Source organism: Pseudophryne corroboree, chromosome 1, assembly GCF_028390025.1.
Source record: "Pseudophryne corroboree isolate aPseCor3 chromosome 1, aPseCor3.hap2, whole genome shotgun sequence".
Taxonomy (NCBI): Eukaryota; Metazoa; Chordata; class Amphibia; order Anura; family Myobatrachidae; genus Pseudophryne; species Pseudophryne corroboree.
In genome coordinates, this window is record NC_086444.1 from 904,851,894 (window position 1) to 904,871,679 (window position 19,786).

Sequence of the window (19,786 nt, forward strand, 5' to 3'; positions counted from 1 at the left end):
GTGAGGCACTACTATTCATACAGTGTGAGTGAGCAATGCCAGTGTGCAACAGCGGGACACACTTACACAGTAATAAGATTGGATATTAATAAACTGACGAAGAGGTCGGAGGGTTATGCTCATAGTCTTAAATCTGTAGGACAGTAGGTGTTGGATACATGAGGTTACACGTCAGATATTGTGTGTTGGCCTAGCCAGATTATGGTACATTATGTACTTAGTAGCACCATATTACCTCCAGTATCTCCTCACCCCAATTTCTTTGTTCTCCTCTGCTAATCTTGCATAAATACATATTAATAAAACCTTAGCCCATGATCATGTGGCTCCAGATACTCTTCCTGCTAAGCAACTACCACTGTATAAATCATGACACGATAAAGAAGTGCACTGCCTTCAAATTATTTCCCACAAAATAGCTTTTTATTATAATTTCAAACCGTAGTAGTGGTTCAAATGTCAATTTTGAGTGAACTGTAGGAAAAGAAGACTATTGAGGAACTCCATAAGCTTGACTAAAACAGTGTTTCAGTGAATGCTTGAAGGTTTGCAGGCTAAGGGTAAAGTCTTGCTGCTGTTGTAGTTTTAAAGATTTTAAGGTAATAAAATAAGCCTTTGGGTATAGACCCTTTTAGAAACAATTGGAGCTAAATGTGTCATTTGAAAGGGCTGGAAGTGAAGCAGTGTTTGGTTGTGTGAGTCATGTTTCTGTTGTTGCAGGAAGGTTTAGGTTGTTTGAGAGGTTCTAAATGGATTTTCTTTATTTTCTTTGAATAAATGCAGTGAGAATTTAATTGGGCACATTTGAATAATTTTAAAAATGAAGAGACACTTTAGATATATTTGTCGTCAGGAGGAGTTTGATGATGATCTGTGTGGCAGAAAAGTAAAGGGGAAAAAAAGTGACAAATTAGCAGGTTACATTGTTTTGGTCACTCTAGGCATCTGCATGCAGCTTTTTTTTTTCCCCTGGGGCTTTGTGGTTCTGTAACACTGAGCTTGCAAATCAGTAAAGCCGACAACCTTTAAATGGCATAGGGGGGATTATGAGCTGGTGAGCGGGAGGGGTAAGTGCAAGCTTTGATCTAATCATTGGTTGCTTGCAATTGATCCTGGTAAAATTCTATATCCTGCCCATCCACTCACTTTTTACTAGTGCATTAGCTCCGCTTTAAGAAGAAAAACAAAAAAACATACGAACGGGTTTGTCAGCTGGTAAACAAGTGCGGAGTGTTAAGCTTGGCACGCACTTGTCCAAGCCTCGCAAGATCTGAATTCTGACTGACTGGTTTGTCTGGCATTGGACAGATGTGTACCCTCCTCCAAATACTGTCGCCTGTTGGGTCTCCTGGTTTTTAAATATGCTTAAAAAGTAGGAGTGCGGCACTGGCCACCAATTGTGCGGAACCCCGGGGGACATGGCCATTAGTACAGAGTTCAGCAGCAGGCATACTGTGGCGGCGTGTCCTGTTTTAAAAATGAAACTGCTGCCCCAATTTTTATTCGAAATGGAAGATGCCTGAAGCCCTGAGGAAGTAATAGCCATGAAAAAGAGCTTACAGGCCTCCGCCATACAATGGTAGATAGGAGAGGATCCCGCCACAAGCCCTGGAGAGGTGACGGCCATGCAAAAGAACTTACAGGCTGCCACCCCAAGGTGCAGGTGTGGTGTAATAAATTATTTCAACATTGGGTCCCTTTTTGATTTTTTGGGGGGAGGGCGAACTCGCCTGTTTTATTATTTTTTTTTTTTTTTTTTTACAATATAGGAAACCTTTAAATCCCGTCCCCATGATGTTAATAATTCTCAACCTCCACTTTTCAACATAATATTCCTCCCATTCCCCCACCACATTATAATTTATAAAGCCCTACCCGCTTCCCCAGCCACATTTTCATCAGACATAGTTTAATTCAGCATGGATCGCTATACAGAGAAATTGCAGTTGTCTGAGAGTAGAAAGGTGCCACCCAGACAGGAAAAAAATGCACCATGCAACATTACGAAAGCATCGCAGATCGCTGTCCTCTCGCAGATGCATAGGCAATTCCCAGAACATTGAATAATCTTTGCCGTCTGAGCAAATGTGAGTAGCTCTGAGGCGGACACTAATCTGCAACTGAGACAGCTTGGAAGTTGTCTGCGCTGACGTTGGAGACGCTCCCCAAAAACACCCAGAAAATGACGGGTTTCTACCCAGAAAGGCCGGCTTCCGGTCAGTTAAACAGTGACTACATTGCGATTACGATCTGTACGCATTTTCTGTCTCTATTACCCCTCACACGTGCACAGTGCTAACGCTACGCATGTGCAGTCGTTCGATAATCGCTCGATTTGTGATTTCTCCGAATAGTGATCCATGCTGAATTAGGCCCATAGATTGGTGGTCTACTTTAAAAAATTAGATGTGCGTAAGCGTGTATTGGATATAGAATCTGCAGTAGGATTGTGTAAGCAGTCTCATCTGCCGAGAATTGGACAGATATACCCGGCTTTAGAATTCTGGCTATTAGTGTCCTGAAACTTGCATCATAGGTCAACCGTTAACACAACTAAAAGTAGATACTGACTAATGGCCTCACGGTATAAATTATGCCTTTACATCATTGCCCTCCTCAGCTGATTAATTCCAGAAATAGAACTCCTTAACGAGAGGACTTGAAATACAGACAGTGAGACCAATGAATAATTTTTTTATTAGAACCAAACTGAGCTGTTTTATTTTAATATTGCAATTTAGGAAATTTATTAAGTGCCTACTATTTCCCTGCTACCTTGTCATGTACTGTTTGATAATGCTGACAGCCTTTAATTATGTAACACTTTGATTACTTTCTGACTGTCCAGCATTTTTAAACTGGTTGAGACGTGGCATCTAAATTTAAAATGGAAAGTCAGAATAATCTGGCAGAGAATGAAGTCCAAGCTCTTTGCAGTCACTGACACTGATTCTTGGTCCCGTCTGTGTTCCAGATCGCAGAGTATTGCAAGGGAATCTGCGCTGCTTCTTCATTAGGAAAGGATATACTGTGATTTGTTACAGTGATGTCACTCAAACGTCTTTATGGAGACCTGTGTATCTTGCCTGTTAGTACCATTAGAGCCATGGAATTTGGATCTAGTAAAATTAAACTATCAAAATTCAGTCCAGGGTGTCCCACAAGTTAATATTAAAAGAACACTTCTATTTATAGGCCTGGAATGAGATTCATTTGTGTTACCCGCTGGCAGCCAGTAGATGGCCCTCAATGGAGCTATTCAATTGTCATTCCATTCGGGCAATATCAGCTGCCGGTACCTGCATTTGGGTGAAAAGAAATGACCCGTTTGGGTGCCCAAATAGGACTTTTTGTGTTGCGCGTATTAATTTGATAAGGTTTAGCTGCTTTATACGGCTGTACCCGACCTCTGGGCGCCACCAAATCTCCTGGCACTTTAGATGGGATATTGGGTGCGATAAAACTATTTGAATCTCTCCTCTGTTCTTCCTTCACATATAATAGCAACTTGGTCACATAAACAGTCAAAAATATGGCTATATATAGGGTGTAGGGTTAGGTGATGGCCAGTAGTATTATAGCCTTCCACTCTTGGCACATACAAAAGATGACTGTGCTTGCTCTGCAAATATCTGACCTGTTTTTATATTATTATTTTATTGCTTTTGTTGTAGTTGCATATTTATGCGTGTGTGCTTTTGATCCCTTTGCATTTAGCACATATCTGCTGGTAGATCCTAGTGAACGAGAAGAGCGCGTCATGGATGGTCTTCTGGTGATTGCTATGAACAAACACAGAGAAATCTGTACCATCCAGTCTAGTGGAGGAATCATGCTGATGAAAGAGCAGGTGACACATTTTCCATTTTCTTTATTTGGGCTACAGTTGCTCAGATTAAAAAATAAATCACATTTTGTATTGTGGAGAACGACTTTTACTAATAGTTGTGCTTTGCTGGCAAGCGGATTTTAAGCATAATCTTCAGAGAACCTACTGAGGCACAGTGTATAACCTGATGTAGACTTGTGAGGGGGCGTGTTCTAGTCTAACTGCAAAACACTGTGTAAAATACAGCTTGCCAGTATCTGTGTGTTTTGTAAAAGCTTTCCCAATATACTCTTGTCGCTGTTTGTCACTTACAAAATCATAGAGGAATTATTATTGTTATTATTAATGCAAGAACGTGTTGTGTAAATTAATGTCCCCATTTATATTACATCAAATGAGATGAAGAGGTTTTTTTAAGTTTTATAATTTTACATTAAAAAAATTGTCAATGTTATGTCATATTGTCCTACAGAGTTTAACTGTATCTAAAAAAAACAAAAAAAAAACCGAGTGGTCATTTTTCTTAAAACAACAAAGCACATGTGTGTCTGTGTAATGTAACGGATTTGTGTATGGGTACACATAGGTTCTAAGGTGCAGTAAGGTCGCTGGGGTGAAGGTGGCTGAGATCACGGAACTGATTCAGAAAGCACTGGAGAATGATTTAAAAGTCAGGTCAGTGAAGTCATGTGTACCACATGGAGGAAATAAACATGGAAGTTATTTTTCTCATCTAATCTTCTTTTTACAGGAAGGAAGGAGGCAAATTTGGTTTTGCAGAGTCCCTGCCTGATCAAAAAATAACTGCCTTGAAAATGGAGAAATCCCCAGTAGATACCTCCAAAGTTGAAGGCAAAGCTGAAGAAATCCTATCTAGATTGGAACCACCATCGGATGTGTATCCTTCTAGATCAAATCTGTACTCTTGGGGTTTCTCCAAATGTAGGTAATGTGTTGCTGGTGGGATTAGTATGGTTAGTATCACTGTACAATGCTGTACATGCATCAGATTTTTTTTCACGGCAGCCCTAGGCTAAAAGTTTCTTGATGAGAAATGTAGAAAGAAATATTAAATTAAGTAAACTGTGTTTACATGTCATCCTTAGATTCAATCATGTGGTGAGGGACAAGATTTGTTTGTCCACATATTTTATGATTAGCAGCCAACAGCACTGGTTTTACCTATTACATTCACCATAAATAATTTGAATTGGTCCTGGAGCACCAATCCAAGACACCCCTACAAGTGTCCTGAGGCACCCCATGGTGCCACGGCACACAGTTTGAGAACCACTGGTTTAGGTTATTGTCAATAATGAAAATAATTGTATTACATAAACTAATGGTATGCTAATACAGTGGTTCCCAAAGACACTCCAACAGTCCAGGTTTTAAGTACATCCATGCTTAGGCACAGGTGACTTAATTAGTACCTCAGTCAGTTTGATTATACCATCTGTGCACAAGCATGGTTATTCCTAAAACCTGGACTGTTGGGGTGTCTTTGGACCGTGTTTGGGAACCACTGTCTTAATACATCAAAATATTGTCATGGGCAAACGAGTAAACACAGGCTTAAATTATTTTCACTAGTGCAGACAATACTTAATAAATAATTGTGTTTAAGAAAATAAAAATAAATAAAAAAAAGCAGAATCCTAAAATAAAAATAACATTTCCTGACTTTAAACTGCGACTTGATTTACAGCACCTGGTCGCTTCCTCAGGCAGCGAGTAATAAAGAGGGTAGAGATGAAAATAATTCTCCTACCGGTTTTTGTGTTTTAATTTTCAATATTTATTTTTAAACTGAAAGAAACCTGTAAAGTTAGCAATGATCAGGACTGTGTACATTGGGGCTTTCTTTTGTGGTTTAGAATATTCGTTGCTGCTAGAGTGGATCATTAGAATTGGTTACTACATGACCAGCCAGTTAAACTAGGAGACCATAAACCTTGTTACATGTTTTTGGGCATACACAGGTTCTTACCAGCACAAAATGAGTTCATCTCTGGTGAGTTCACACTGTTACTGGGTTGCAGCCAATCAGGAGTTGTCTGTTATTTGTGATTGGCTGCACAAAGTAAAAAATAACTCCAGATATGCTGCCCATTTAATAAGTAGGCATTCTCCACAAAAGATGAACTCCATTTGGCGTTTGGAAGATCTTGTGTGGAGGCAGGCTTATGTTTGTTTGTATATGTATTACAACAGACCAAAAAAGATGTAGATGCTGATTTTTTGCATGTTTACATGATGTGTAGTGATTTGTACAGTGGCCAAAAAATGCCAGTTAGTAAATATAGCCCTTGGTCTGTTAGGAAACTGCATCAGAACTTCCCAGCACTCATACTGCTTTATTAGGTTCTGTGCAAACTTTGCTGCTGTTTGTCCTACCTACTTGTTCAGTTTACCATGTGTCTGTTATTTGTTGGCAATAGTGCAGAGGATTATATCCTCTCTCTCTGTGGGGTAACTATTGGTCAAAAGTTTGTGGATATAACTGCACCAGCCCTTGTGTAAAAAACAAAACAAAATAAAAAAACACATTATTTCTTTATAAGATATGGCTCAAACTTGCCATATAAAATTATGTTGAGTATGGTTTGTGATAATCTAAAGGAAGATCTGCTTCTGAACAAAACATGTGTTGTATAAATTAATAACTACTCAAAACCTACTGTAATTCTTGTAAGTATGATGAAGCAGAAAGTTGGTGCAAATATTACATTGCTCTTAGATTCATATTTTTGTTTTTTAGCCCTTTTTTTGTTTTTTTTTACACCTTTTTTTTCCGTAACTTCCGGTCATGAGTGTGTCAAAGCCAGTTGTTTGGGCTTCTGGTACTGCCCAGATTGGAGAGGGTGTTGGAAATGCATGGGGAGAGTTTGAGGACTCTGAAAACGAAGATGATGAAGATGATGCTGAAGCTGTCCCAACATCTCCAGAAAGTCCAGAAATTATTGAAGTGAGAGAAAAAAGCATGGAAAGTAAGTCTTTAGTTTATTTTGATCTGTAGCATGTTTGAAACATTTGTAATACCAAGACAAAGCTAATGATGCATTTTAGTTTGTAAATGGTGGCAATAGCTAGCCCTGACCATAAAAGTAAAATAAGAGTTCTAATATCTATTAATTTGAAAATACTTCAGATGGCATTGCTGACACACAGCCCTTCCCGTTAATTGCTCTTTCCTGCTGGGTAGTAAGGTGATGTAATTGGTCACTGTGAAAAGGTTGGAGTTTGCCAGGCTGTTGTCCCTACAGCTTTATTTTTTTTCTTGCAAAGTTCCCATGTTTATCTGTACAGGAAAGCATCTGTTGGGCAGGTAGTATCTGGTCCCCTGACCCCACCCCTCATTACTGCTGCTAAATTCATTCTCTGAAATTTACACTTACTCCGTAAGGACCATGGGGAATAGACGGGCTCCACAGGAGACATGGGCACTTTAAGAAAGAATTTAGATTCTGGTGTGCTCTGGCTCCTCCCTCTATGTCCCTCCTCCAGACCTCAGTTTGAATCTGTGCCCGGACGAGCTGGGTGCTGTTTAGTGAGCTCTCCTGAGCTTGCTGTAAGAAAGTATTTTGTTAGGTTTTTTATTTTCATGGAGCTCTGCTGGCAACAGACTGGCAACAGACTCCCTGCATCGTGGGACAGAGGGGAGAGAAGCAGCCCTACTCTTTTGAAGCTAGGTCCTGCTTCTGAGGCTACTGGACACCATTAGCTCCAGAGGGATCGTACACAGGATCTTACCCTCGTCGTCCAATCCCAGAGCCGCGCCGCCGTCCCCCTCGCAGAGCCGGAAGACAGAAGCCGGGTGAGTATGAGAAGCAAGAAGACTTCGAAATCGGCGGCAGAAGACTCCGTTCTTCACATGAGGTAACGCACAGCACTGCAGCTGTGCGCCATTGCTCCAAACACACCTCACATACTCCGGTCACTGTAAGGGTGCAGGGGGGGGCGCCCTGGGCAGCATATGGACCTCTGTTGGGAAAAGTACTCATATATACAGTTGGGCACTGTATATATGTATGAGCCCCCACCAAAAAGATATGTATTTTAGCGGGACAGAAGCCCGCCGTCGAGGGGGCGGGGCTTCTCCCTCAGCACTCACCAGCGCCATTTTTTCTCCACAGCTCCGCTGAGAAGAAGCTCCCCAGGCTCTCCCCTGCAGTTCACGGTAGAAAAGGGTAAAAGGAGAGGGGGGGGGGGGCACATAATTAGGCGCTAAAAACACAATATACAGCAGCTACTGGGTTAACATTAAGTTACTGTGTTATTCCTGGGTTATATAGCGCTGGGGTGTGTGCTGGCATACTCTCTCTGTCTCACCAAAGGGCCTTGTGGGGGAACTGTCTTCAAAAAGGGCATTCCCTGTGTGTGTGGTGTGTCGGTACGCTTGTGTCGACATGTCTGATGAGGAAGGCTATGTGGAAGCAGAGCGGGAGCAAATGAATGTGGTGTCTCTGCCGACGGCACCGACACCTGATTGGATGGATATGTGGAAGGTTTTAAATGATAATGTTAATTCCTTACATAAAAGGTTAGAAAAAGCTGAAGCCTCAGGACAGTCAGGATTCTGACTCCAGTGTCGATTACGATGATGCAAAGTTACAGCCAAGATTGGCTAAATCCATCCGTTATATGATTATAGCTATTAAGGATGTGTTGCACATCACAGAGGAAACCCCAGTCCCTGACAGGAGGGTTCATATGTATGGGGGAAAGAAGCCGCAGGTAACTTTTCCCCCCTCACATGAGCTCAATGAGTTATGTGAAAAGGCTTGGGAATCTCCAGATAAAAAACTGCAGATTTCCAAAAGGATTCTTATGGCGTATCCTTTCCCGCCAACGGACAGGTTACGCTGGGAATCCTCCCCCCTAGGGTGGACAAAGCTTTGACACGCTTATCCAAGAAGGTAGCCCTGCCGTCACAGGACACGGCTACCCTCAAAGATGCTGCGGATAGAAAACAGGAGGGTACCCTGAAGTCCATTTATATACATTCAGGTACCATACTGAGGCCGGCAATCGCGTCGGCCTGGGTGTGTAGTGCTGTAGCAGCATGGACGGATACCTTATCTGAGGAACTTGATACCTTAGACAAGGATACTATATTAATGACCCTGGGGCATATTAAAGACGCTGTCCTTTATATGAGAGATGCTCAAAGAGACATTGGCCTACTAGGTTCTAGAATAAATGCTATGTCGATTTCTGCCAGAAGGGTCCTGTGGACTCTGCAATGGACAGGAGATGCCGACTCAAAAAGGCACATGGAGGTTTTACCTTACAAGGGTGAGGAATTGTTTGGGGAGGGTCTCTCGGACCTGGTCTCCACAGCTACGGCTGGAAAGTCAAATTTTTTGCCATATTTTTCCTCACAGCCTAAGAAAGCACCGTATTACCAAATGCAGTCCTTTCGATCACAAAAAACAAAGTCCGAGGTGCGTCCTTTCTTGGCAGGGGCAGAGGAAAGAAGCTGCACAACACAGCTAGTTCCCAGGAACAGAAGTCCTCCCCGGCTTCCACTAAATCCACCCCATGACGCTGGGGCTCCACAGGCGGAGCTAGGCCCGGTGGGGGCGTGTCTCCGAAATTTCAGCCACAAGTGGGTTCACTCCCAGTTGGATCCCTGGGCAACAGATATTGTGTCTCAGGGATACAAGCTGGAATTCGAGGAGATGCCCCCTCACCAATACCTCAAATCGGCCCTGCCAGCTTCCCCCTTAGAGAGGGAAATAGTGTTAACTGTAATTCACAAATTGTATCTTCAACAGGTGGTGGTCAAGGTTCCCCTCCTTCAACAAGGAAAGGGTTATTATTCGACCATGTTTGTAGTACCGAAACCGGATGGTTCGGTCAGATCCATATTGAATTTAAAATCCCTGAACATGTACCTGAAAAGGTTCCGGTTCAAGATGGAATCGCTGAGAGCGGTCATTGCAAGCCTGGAAGGAGGAGATTTTATGGTGTCTCTGGACATAAAGGATGCATACCTTCATGTCCCCATTTATCCACCTCATCAGGCGTACCTCAGATTTGTGGTACAGGATTGTCATTACCAATTTCAGACGTTGCCGTTTGGTCTCTCCACGGCTCCGAGAATATTTACCAAGGTAATGGCGGAAATGATGGTACGCCTGCGGAAGGAAGGGGTCACAATTATCCCATACTTGGACGATCTCCTCATAAAAGCGAGGTCAAGAGAGCAGTTGCTGATCAGCGTAGCACGTTCTCTTCAAGTGTTATGGCAACACGGCTGGATTCTAAATCTTCCATAGCCGCAGTTGGTTCCTACAACTCATCTGCCTTTCCTGGGCATGATTCTGGACACAGACCAGAAAAGGGTTTATCTCCCGATAGAGAAAGTTCAGGAACTCATGACACTGGTCAGGGATCTATTAAAACCAAAACAGGTGTCAGTGCATCACTGCACTCGAGTCCTGGGAAAGATGGTGGCATCATACGAGGCCATTCCCTTCGGCAGCTTCCATGCGAGGACCTTTCAATGGGACTTACTGGACAAATGGTCCGGATCACATCTTCAGATGCATCGGTTAATCACCCTATCCCCCAGGGCCAGGGTGTCTCTCCTGTGGTGGCTGCAGAGTGCTCACCTTCTCGAGGGCCGCAGATTCGGCATTCAGGACTGTGTCCTGGTGACCACGGATGCAAGCCTCCGGGGGTGGGGAGCAGTCACACAGGGAAGAAATTTCCAAGGTCTCTGGTCAAGTCAGGAGACTTGCCTTCACATCAACATCCTGGAACTAAGGGCCATTTACAACGCCCTACGTCAAGCAGAGACCCTGCTTCGCGGTCAACCGGTTCTGATTCAGTCAGACAACATCACCGCTGTGGCTCATGTAAACCGACAGGGCGGCACAAGGAGCAGGGTGGCGATGGCGGAAGCCACCAGAATTCTTCGGTGGGCGGAGAATCATGTGAGCGCACTGTCAGCAGTGTTCATCCCGGGGGTAGACAACTGGGAAGCAGACTTCCTCAGCAGGCACGACCTCCACGCGGAGCAGTGGGGACTTCATCAAGAAGTCTTCGCACTGATTGCAAGTCGGTGGGAACTGCCACAGGTGGACATGATGGCATCCCGCCTCAACAAGAAACTACAGAGGTATTGCGCCAGGTCAAGAGACCCTCAGGCGATAGCTGTAGACGCCCTGGTGACACCGTGGGTTTTCCAGTCGGTCTATGTATTTCCTCCTCTTCCTCTCATACCCAAGGTGTGGAGAATCATAAGAAAAAGAGGAGGGAGAACAATTCTCATTGTTCCGGATTGGCCAAGAAGGACTTGGTATCCAGATCTGCAAGAAATGCTCACAGATGACCCGTGGCCTCTTCCTCTAAGACAGGACTTGTTGCAACAAGGGCCCTGTCTGTTCCAAGACTTACCGCGGCTGCGTTTGACGGCATGGCGGTTGAACGCCGGATCCTAGCGGAAAAAGGCATTCCGGATGAGGTCATTCCTACGCTGATAATGGCTAGGAAGGACGTGACAGCTCAACATTATCACCGTATATGGCGAAAATATGTTGCTTGGTGTGAGGCGAGGAATTCCAGCTGGGCCGTTTCCTTCACTTCCTACAGTCAAGAGTGACTTTGGGCCTAAAATTGGCTTCCATTAAGGTCCAGATTTCGGCCCTATCCATTTTCTTTCAAAAAGAGCTGGCTTCTCTACCTGAAGTTCAGACGTTTGTGAAGGGAGTGCTGCATATTCAGCCCCTTTTGTGCCCCCAGTGGCACCTTGGGATCTTAACGTGGTGTTGAGTTTCCTGAAATCCCACTGGCTTGAACCACTCAAAACGGTGGAATTGAAATATCTCACGTGGAAGGTGGTCATGCTACTAGCCTTGGCTTCGGCTAGGCGTGTGTCAGAATTCGCGGCTTTGTCACATAAAAGCCTCTATCTGGTTTTCCATGCGGATAGAGCAGAGTTGCGGACCCGTCCACAATTCCGGTCAAAAGTGGTTTCATCTTTTCATATAAACCAACCTATTGTGGTGCCTGTGGCTACTACTGACTTGGAGGATTCCGAGTTGCTTGATGTGGTCAGGGCTTTGAAGGTTTATGTAGCCAGAACGGCTAGAGTCAGGAAAACAGACTCTTTGTTTATCCTGTATGCTTCCAACAAGCTTGGTGCGCCTGCTTCAAAGCAAACTATTGCTCGCTGGATCTGTAACACGATTCAGCAGGCTCATTCTGCGGCTGGATTGCCGCTGCCAAAATCAGTTAAGCCCCATTCCACTAGGAAGGTGGGCTTATCTTGGGCGGCTGCCCGAGGGGTCTCAGCATTACAGCTGTGCCGAGCGGCTACTTGGTCAGGTTCAAACACTTTTGCAAAGTTCTACAAGTTTGATACCCTGGCTGAGGAGGACCTTGTGTTTGCTCATTCGGTGCTGCAGAGTCATCCGCACTCTCCCGCCCGTTTGGGAGCTTTGGTATAATCCCCATGGTCCTTACGGAGTCCCCAGCATCCACTAGGACGTTAGAGAAAATAAGATTTTACTTACCGGTAAATCTATTTCTCGTAGTCCGTAGTGGATGCTGGGCGCCCGTCCCAAGTGCGGACTTCTTCTGCAATACTTGTATATAGTTATTGCTGCAATAAGGGCTATGTTATTGTTGCATCAGGGTTGAACTGATGCTCTGTTGTTGTTCATACTGTTGACTGGGTAAGTTTATCACAAGTTATACGGTGTGATTGGTGTGGCTGGTATGAATCTTGCCCTGGATTACCAAAATCCTTTCCTGGTACTGTCGGCTCTTCCGGGCACAGTTTCTCTAACTGAGGTCTGGAGGAGGGACATAGAGGGAGGAGCCAGAGCACACCTGAATCTAAATTCTTTCTTAAAGTGCCCATGTCTCCTGCGGAGCCCGTCTATTCCCCATGGTCCTTACGGAGTCCCCAGCATCCACTACAGACTACGAGAAATAGATTTACCGGTAAGTAAAATCTTATTATTCCCCCTCTTTAATGTCCCAGACCTCAGAACCATACTGTCCCTTGATGGGGCATGGGGTCTTCAGGCCCAGCTTTTCCACAAGATTTGGCTTGATCCATTTCTCCCCAAGGATGGCCAAAGTCTCCCCTTGGTAGCCTCCGACAAACTTTTGGTGTCTGATCAGCACATAAGGGTCACTCAAAACTGACAAAATAGAGACAAAGTTCCCAAAAGACTCATCCTTCTGGTCAGTGGCTCTAGTAATATTTCTTTCCCAGCTGCAATTATTGGGGGCAGAAATAAAAGGTGTTGTGGAAAAAAAAGGTGTAGATGTACATCTTTCCACTCTCCAGCCCTGCTTGCTTGGGACCTGTAGCATCCCTGTAATGGACTATATTTTAGTTCAAATCTAACTTATACTGAAAGCTATCAACCCTGCACATACCGCCGAGGGGTGTGGGGGATAGCCTCTGGTCTCAGCCCAGGCCTCGGTTACACTTGGAAGGGAGAACCACTTTGTTGGGGGTGTCCCCACGAATCCCTGTCCTGGGGTGACTAGTTGTGTGCGTGGAAGGAAGGGAGGTGTTAATGCATTGGCTGGGGTGGCATTACCCCCCCCCCCCCCCCCTTCACCCCCCCATCCCTAGTGGAGCCCAGTGCTGGTTCTGAAAATACAAGGGAACCCTAGTCATCCCCCCGATTCCCGCCCCCTTGGATTTTTAGAACCAGGGAAACATCCATGATCTGGTGCTGGTTCACAAAATATACAGAGGACCCCTACCCATTTTGTTCCCTGTATTTTTTTAATTGCAGTTGAAACAATCATGCTGTCTGACAGTGAGGAAGAAGAGGTGGTCATACTACAGGCGGAGACGCAAGTTAAAGCCAGGTATTGTTTTCAGTATCTTTATTGAGCTTTTCATGTAACTGAATTAAAATATGATCGTATCCACAGCAGGCAGCACATGTGCAGAAGCCCAGCCTATCCAAGATTACTGGCAGTCCAAAAAATCCTGGAAGAGAAGCAGTGATAGCTGTAGATATGGATGGTAATCAGTGTTGGGGATCTGGCCGACTCCTTATACCCCAGTGCGACACACTGGTAGAAGATTAACCCCTGAGACAATTAAGGTTATGCACATTCCAGGAGACTAAAGGGCAAGAGGTCAGAAATACACTGGGTTCTAACTAAAGAAGGACCCTCACTGACTGTGACCCATTCCAGTCATTGACGCCATAATTAACACCATAGTTTCCATTGCAAAATTAAACAATATGTACCGTATATACTCGAGTATAAGTCGACCCGTATATAAGCCGAGGCACCCAATTTTACCCCAAAAACCTGGGAAAACTTATTCACTCGAGTATAAGCCTAGGGTGGGAAATGCAGCTCTAGCCGTACACAGCCCTCAGTGCCAGATATGCCCTCATACTGCCAGATATGCCCCCACTGTGCCCCCACAGTGCCAGATGTGCCCCCACAGTGCCAGATGTGCCCCCACAGTGCCAGATGTGCCCCCACAGTGCCAGATGTGCCCCCACAGTGCCAGATGTGCCCCCACAGTGCCAGATGTGCCCCCACAGTGCCTGGTGTGCCCCACAGTGCCTGGTGTGCCCCACAGTGCCTGGTGTGCCTGATATGCCCCACAGTGCCAGGTGTGCCTGATATGCCCCACAGTGCCTGATATGCCCCACAGTGCCTGATATGCCCCACAGTGCCTGATACTTACCCTCCGTCGCTCCCGCGCTGTCTTCTGAATGAGGGACACGGAGAGCGCAGCGCGCGGCTCTCCTGTGTCCCTCCTGCATCTCGGGCGGCAGCGACGTGTGTTAAAGGAAGTGCCGGTTCGTGCACTTCCTTTAACACTCAGACGCCGCTGCTGCTGGAGATGCAGGAGGGACACAGGAGAGCCGCGCGCTGCGCTCTCTGTGTCCCTCAACGCTGACTCGATTATAAGCCGAGGTGGCTTTTTCAGCACAAAAAAACGTGCTTAAAAAGTCGGCTTATAATCGAGTATATACGGTATGTATGTAGAGAGATCTCTATTTCATGTATATAAAATCTTAGCGTTAACCGGAGGCAGCTGGATTTTCCAGTTGTGAGCTATAGCTTATTTTGCTGCAATAAAAATGTTGTCTCACATATATAGAGTATATTTGGGAATGGACAGTGGCAGACATGGTGGCACTAAGTGGGCATTGAAGATGGTTGCAAAGGCAGAGGACTTGGCGATTAGTGGCTAATGTATTTCACAGGTTGGCGGAAACACAGGCAAAATCTAAGTTGGAGTGCCGAGAGGTAATTAATGTGGTAGGGAGGAAGCAGTCATTGCCAGGTAAAAATTATTTTGGAGCTGTAGGGGTGATAGCAGTTGCTGAAGGCTTTGTAGGTCAGTTTGATTCTGTAGGAGAGAAGGAGCAGGTGCAGCAATTGTCGGAGAGAGTCTGCTGAGGTAGAGAAGTGTGAAAGGAAAGTAAGGCAGGCAGCAGTGTGTATGATAAATTGAAGGGGAGTGAAGTAGTACTGTGGAAGACCAGAGAGGTTACAGTAATAAAGGTGAAAGACGAGCGCATGAATGAGAGTTTTGGTTAGTGCCAAGATGAGAAGGATGGATCCTGGAGATGTTGCTGAGATGGAAGATGGAGGATTTGAGGATAGCTTGCAGGCCACCAACACCAGCAACAGAAATTCTAGTATTCCTCAACTGCAATCAATCAATCAATCATTTAGACATCTGTTACTACCTCATGCTCTCCTTATTGTCTCACTACCATTATACCATACTTTGCCAGTGCCAATAATCATTAGTCAAATAACTTGTACCAGGATTCTGTAGTGTTTATACTTGCCAAATTCATAGATCTGTAACTTTGACAAGCTTATTAAAATGTTTAATGTAATAAAATACAATGATTAATGGACATACAAAAACAATTGATACAGGAAGATAATCTTAGGAAATTGTGTAGCAATAAATGTATACAAGTGAAGTGTCCCAAAACATTAAATTTAATACAGAAGTCGGCTAGTGTGGTGGTTTTTGTCTTTACATTGTTCAGAGTAATAGTAGTCACAGTGGGCAATACACCTGTACAAATTGAACCAAGTGCTAGTTAATATATTATGTGCACATATTAGATGAGATGATAGAACATGAATTTAGGAGCAGTATGATAATTTCAACATTAGAATCAGAAATGTTTCCTAAACTCCCCCATTGTCTTCTCTGCATAATTATGCTAAGTGCTCACTGGAATTCTGTAACTGTAAATTTAGATACGGTCTATATTTTGTCCCTATATTTCTTGTCCATTTTATCTATTTGTACAGTGCCACGGAACCTTAGTAGTGCCTTTTTAAATAAGTTAGTGAACTTAAAAAAACAAATAAAAAAAACAAATGCATCTATGGATCAGATATCTTGCAATGTATGTACATGACAATGCCGAACGGTGTAATAATGCAATATAAAAGCCAAACTGCATAATTTAGTAGAGTATGCTAACCTTTTGCACGATAACTAATGTAAATGCTTTGTGCATTTACTGTATATCCTCAGCAGTATTTTTGGACATGGAATTTATAATGTTTTCCAAATCTTTATATTTGAACCAATTTACATTTGGTTAAGTCGTTCAGACTTGGGAGTATATGTACATTGAGCTTACAAATCCATCCACAATATGCGGACTTTGTGTAGTGTAATCACTCCAATTTTGTTTAGGTCTACTAGCTTGGCAGCTGCAGTGTCTCAAAAGGATCAAGAGTCACCAAGCAACATGTCTAACAGTAAGAAGAAAAAGAAGAAGTCAAACAGATGGTGATGACCTGCATAGTTTGTTCCACATAACTGTGTAAAAGTGTATAAAACTGCTGATCCCACATTTTGCAAAATGTCACACCATCGTGTTGGGAGAATACAAAGTCAAAGAGTTGTCTGCCACAAACTAAGAAAAGTGTTTGTTTAATATGGCTTAACGCATGTACTGTTCTACAGACCAATATATTTTTTTCACTGTTTTAATAAAAAAATAAACACTACACCTGATGTTGACCAATAGAATCTTGTGGGGGTTTTTTTTTGGAATAGAATGTTTATTCAACAAATTATATAGTTACAGACAGTTCAGTGTAATAATAAGATTTTACTTACCGATAAATCTATTTCTCGGAGTCCGTAGTGGATGCTGGGGTTCCTGAAAGGACCATGGGGAATAGCGGCTCCGCAGGAGACAGGGCACAAAAAGTAAAGCTTTTCCGATCAGGTGGTGTGCACTGGCTCCTCCCCCTATGACCCTCCTCCAGACTCCAGTTAGGTACTGTGCCCGGACGAGCGTACACAATAAGGGAGGATTTTGAATCCCGGGTAAGACTCATACCAGCCACACCAATCACACCGTACAACTTGTGATCTAAACCCAGTTAACAGTATGATAACAGCGGAGCCTTCTGAAAGATGGCTTCCTTCAATAATAACCCGAATTAGTTAACAATAACTATGTACAATTTATGCAGATAATCCGCACTTGGGATGGGCGCCCAGCATCCACTACGGACTCCGAGAAATAGATTTATCGGTAAGTAAAATCTTATTTTCTCTATCGTCCTAGTGGATGCTGGGGTTCCTGAAAGGACCATGGGGATTATACCAAAGCTCCCAAACGGGCGGGAGAGTGCGGATGACTCTGCAGCACCGAATGAGAGAACTCCAGGTCCTCCTTAGCCAGAGTATCAAATTTGTAAAATTTTACAAACGTGTTCTCCCCTGACCACGTAGCTGCTCGGCAAAGTTGTAATGCCGAGACCCCTCGGGCAGCCGCCCAAGATGAGCCCACCTTCCTTGTGGAGTGGGCCTTTACAGATTTAGGCTGTGGCAAGCCTGCCACAGAATGTGCAAGTTGGATTGTGCTACAGATCCAACGAGCAATCGTCTGCTTAGACGCAGGAGCACCCATCTTGTTGGGTGCATACAATATAAACAACGAGTCAGATTTTCTGACTCCAGCTGTCCTTGCAATATATATTTTTAATGCTCTGACAACGTCCAGTAACTTGGAGTCCTCCAAGTCACTTGTAGCCGCAGGCACTACAATAGGCTGGTTCAGATGAAATGCTGACACCACCTTAGGGAGAAAATGCGGACGAGTCCGCAGTTCTGCCCTGTCCGAATGGAAAATCAGATATGGGCTTTTGTAAGATAAAGCTGCCAATTCTGACACTCTCCTGGCAGAAGCCAGGGCTAGAAGCATGGTCACTTTCCATGTGAGATATTTCAAATCCACCTTTTTTAGTGGTTCAAACCAATGAGATTTTAGGAAGTCCAAAACCACATTTAGATCCCACGGTGCCACTGGAGGCACCACAGGAGGCTGTATATGCAGCACTCCCTTAACAAAGGTCTGGACTTCAGGGACTGAAGCCAATTCTTTTTGAAAGAAAATCGACAGGGCCGAAATTTGAACCTTAATAGATCCCAATTTGAGACCCATTGACAATCCTGATTGCAGGAAATGTAGGAATCGACCCAGTTGAAATTCCTCCGTCGGAGCACTCCGATCTTCGCACCACGCAACATATTTTCGCCAAATTCGGTGATAATGTTGCACGGTTACTTCCTTCCTTGCTTTAATCAAAGTAGGAATGACTTCTTCCGGCATGCCTCTTTCCTTTAGGATCCGGCGTTCAACCGCCATGCCGTCAAACGCAGCCGCGGTAAGTCTTGAAACAGACAGGGACCCTGCTGAAGCAAGTCCCTCCTTAGAGGTAGAGGCCACGGATCTTCCGTGATCATCTCTTGAAGTTCCGGGTACCAAGTCCTCCTTGGCCAATCCGGAACCACTAGTATCGTTCTTACGCCTCTTTGCCGTATAATTCTCAATACTTTTGGTATGAGAGGCAGAGGAGGAAACACATACACCGACTGGTACACCCAAGGCGTTACCAGCGCGTCCACAGCTATTGCCTGCGGATCTCTTGACCTGGCGCAATACCTGTCCAGTTTTTTGTTGAGGCGAGACGCCATCATGTCCACCATTGGTCTTTCCCAACGGGTTACCAGCAAGTGGAAGACTTCTGGATGAAGTCCCCACTCTCCCGGGTGAAGATCGTGTCTGCTGAGGAAGTCTGCTTCCCAGTTGTCCACTCCCGGGATGAACACTGCTGACAGTGCTATCACATGATTCTCTGCCCAGCGAAGAATCCTTGCAGCTTCTGCCATTGCCCTCCTGCTTCTTGTGCCGCCCTGTCTGTTCACATGGGCGACTGCCGTGATGTTGTCCGACTGGATCAATACCGGTTTTCCCTGAAGCAGAGGTTCTGCCTGGTTTAGAGCATTGTATATTGCTCTTAGTTCCAGAATGTTTATGTGAAGAGACGTTTCCAGGCTCGTCCATACTCCCTGGAAGTTTCTTCCTTGTGTGACTGCTCCCCAGCCTCTCAGGCTGGCGTCCGTGGTCACCAGGATCCAATCCTGTATGCCGAATCTGCGGCCCTCCAATAGATGAGGACTCTGCAACCACCACAGAAGAGACACCCTTGTCCTTGGAGACAGGGTTATCCGTAGGTGCATCTGAAGATGCGACCCTGACCATTTGTCCAACAGATCCCTTTGGAAAATTCTTGCGTGGAATCTGCCGAATGGAATCGCTTCGTAAGAAGCCACCATTTTTCCCAGGACTCTTGTGCATTGATGTACAGACACCTTTCCTGGTTTTAGGAGGTTCCTGACAAGCTCGGATAACTCCTTGGCTTTTTCCTCCGGGAGAAAAACCTTTTTCTGAACCGTGTCCAGAATCATCCCTAGGAACAGCAGACGAGTTGTCGGCATTAACTGGGATTTTGGAATATTCAGAATCCACCCGTGCTGTTTTAGCACTTCTTGAGACAGTGCTAATCCCATCTCTAGCTGTTCTCTGGACCTCGCCCTTATTAGGAGATCGTCCAAGTATGGGATAATTAATACGCCTTTTCTTCGAAGAAGAATCATCATCTCGGCCA

At 44.6% G+C, this 19,786-nt stretch overlaps 1 protein-coding gene across 1 annotated transcript in view; it reads left to right on the forward strand.

The window, feature by feature from the left end:
- EXOSC9 (exosome component 9) overlaps positions 1-16,853 on the forward strand; it is a 75,604-nt gene extending 58,751 nt beyond the window's left edge. The window contains exons 7-12 of the mRNA XM_063920249.1: positions 3,718-3,850; positions 4,416-4,504; positions 4,581-4,727; positions 6,644-6,819; positions 13,600-13,675; positions 16,515-16,853. Of these exons, the coding sequence (XP_063776319.1) occupies positions 3,718-3,850; positions 4,416-4,504; positions 4,581-4,727; positions 6,644-6,819; positions 13,600-13,675; positions 16,515-16,614 (721 nt within the window). The 3' untranslated portion in view covers positions 16,615-16,853. The remainder of the gene's footprint in view (positions 1-3,717; positions 3,851-4,415; positions 4,505-4,580; positions 4,728-6,643; positions 6,820-13,599; positions 13,676-16,514) is intronic.
- The last annotated feature ends 2,933 nt before the right edge of the window (positions 16,854-19,786 follow it).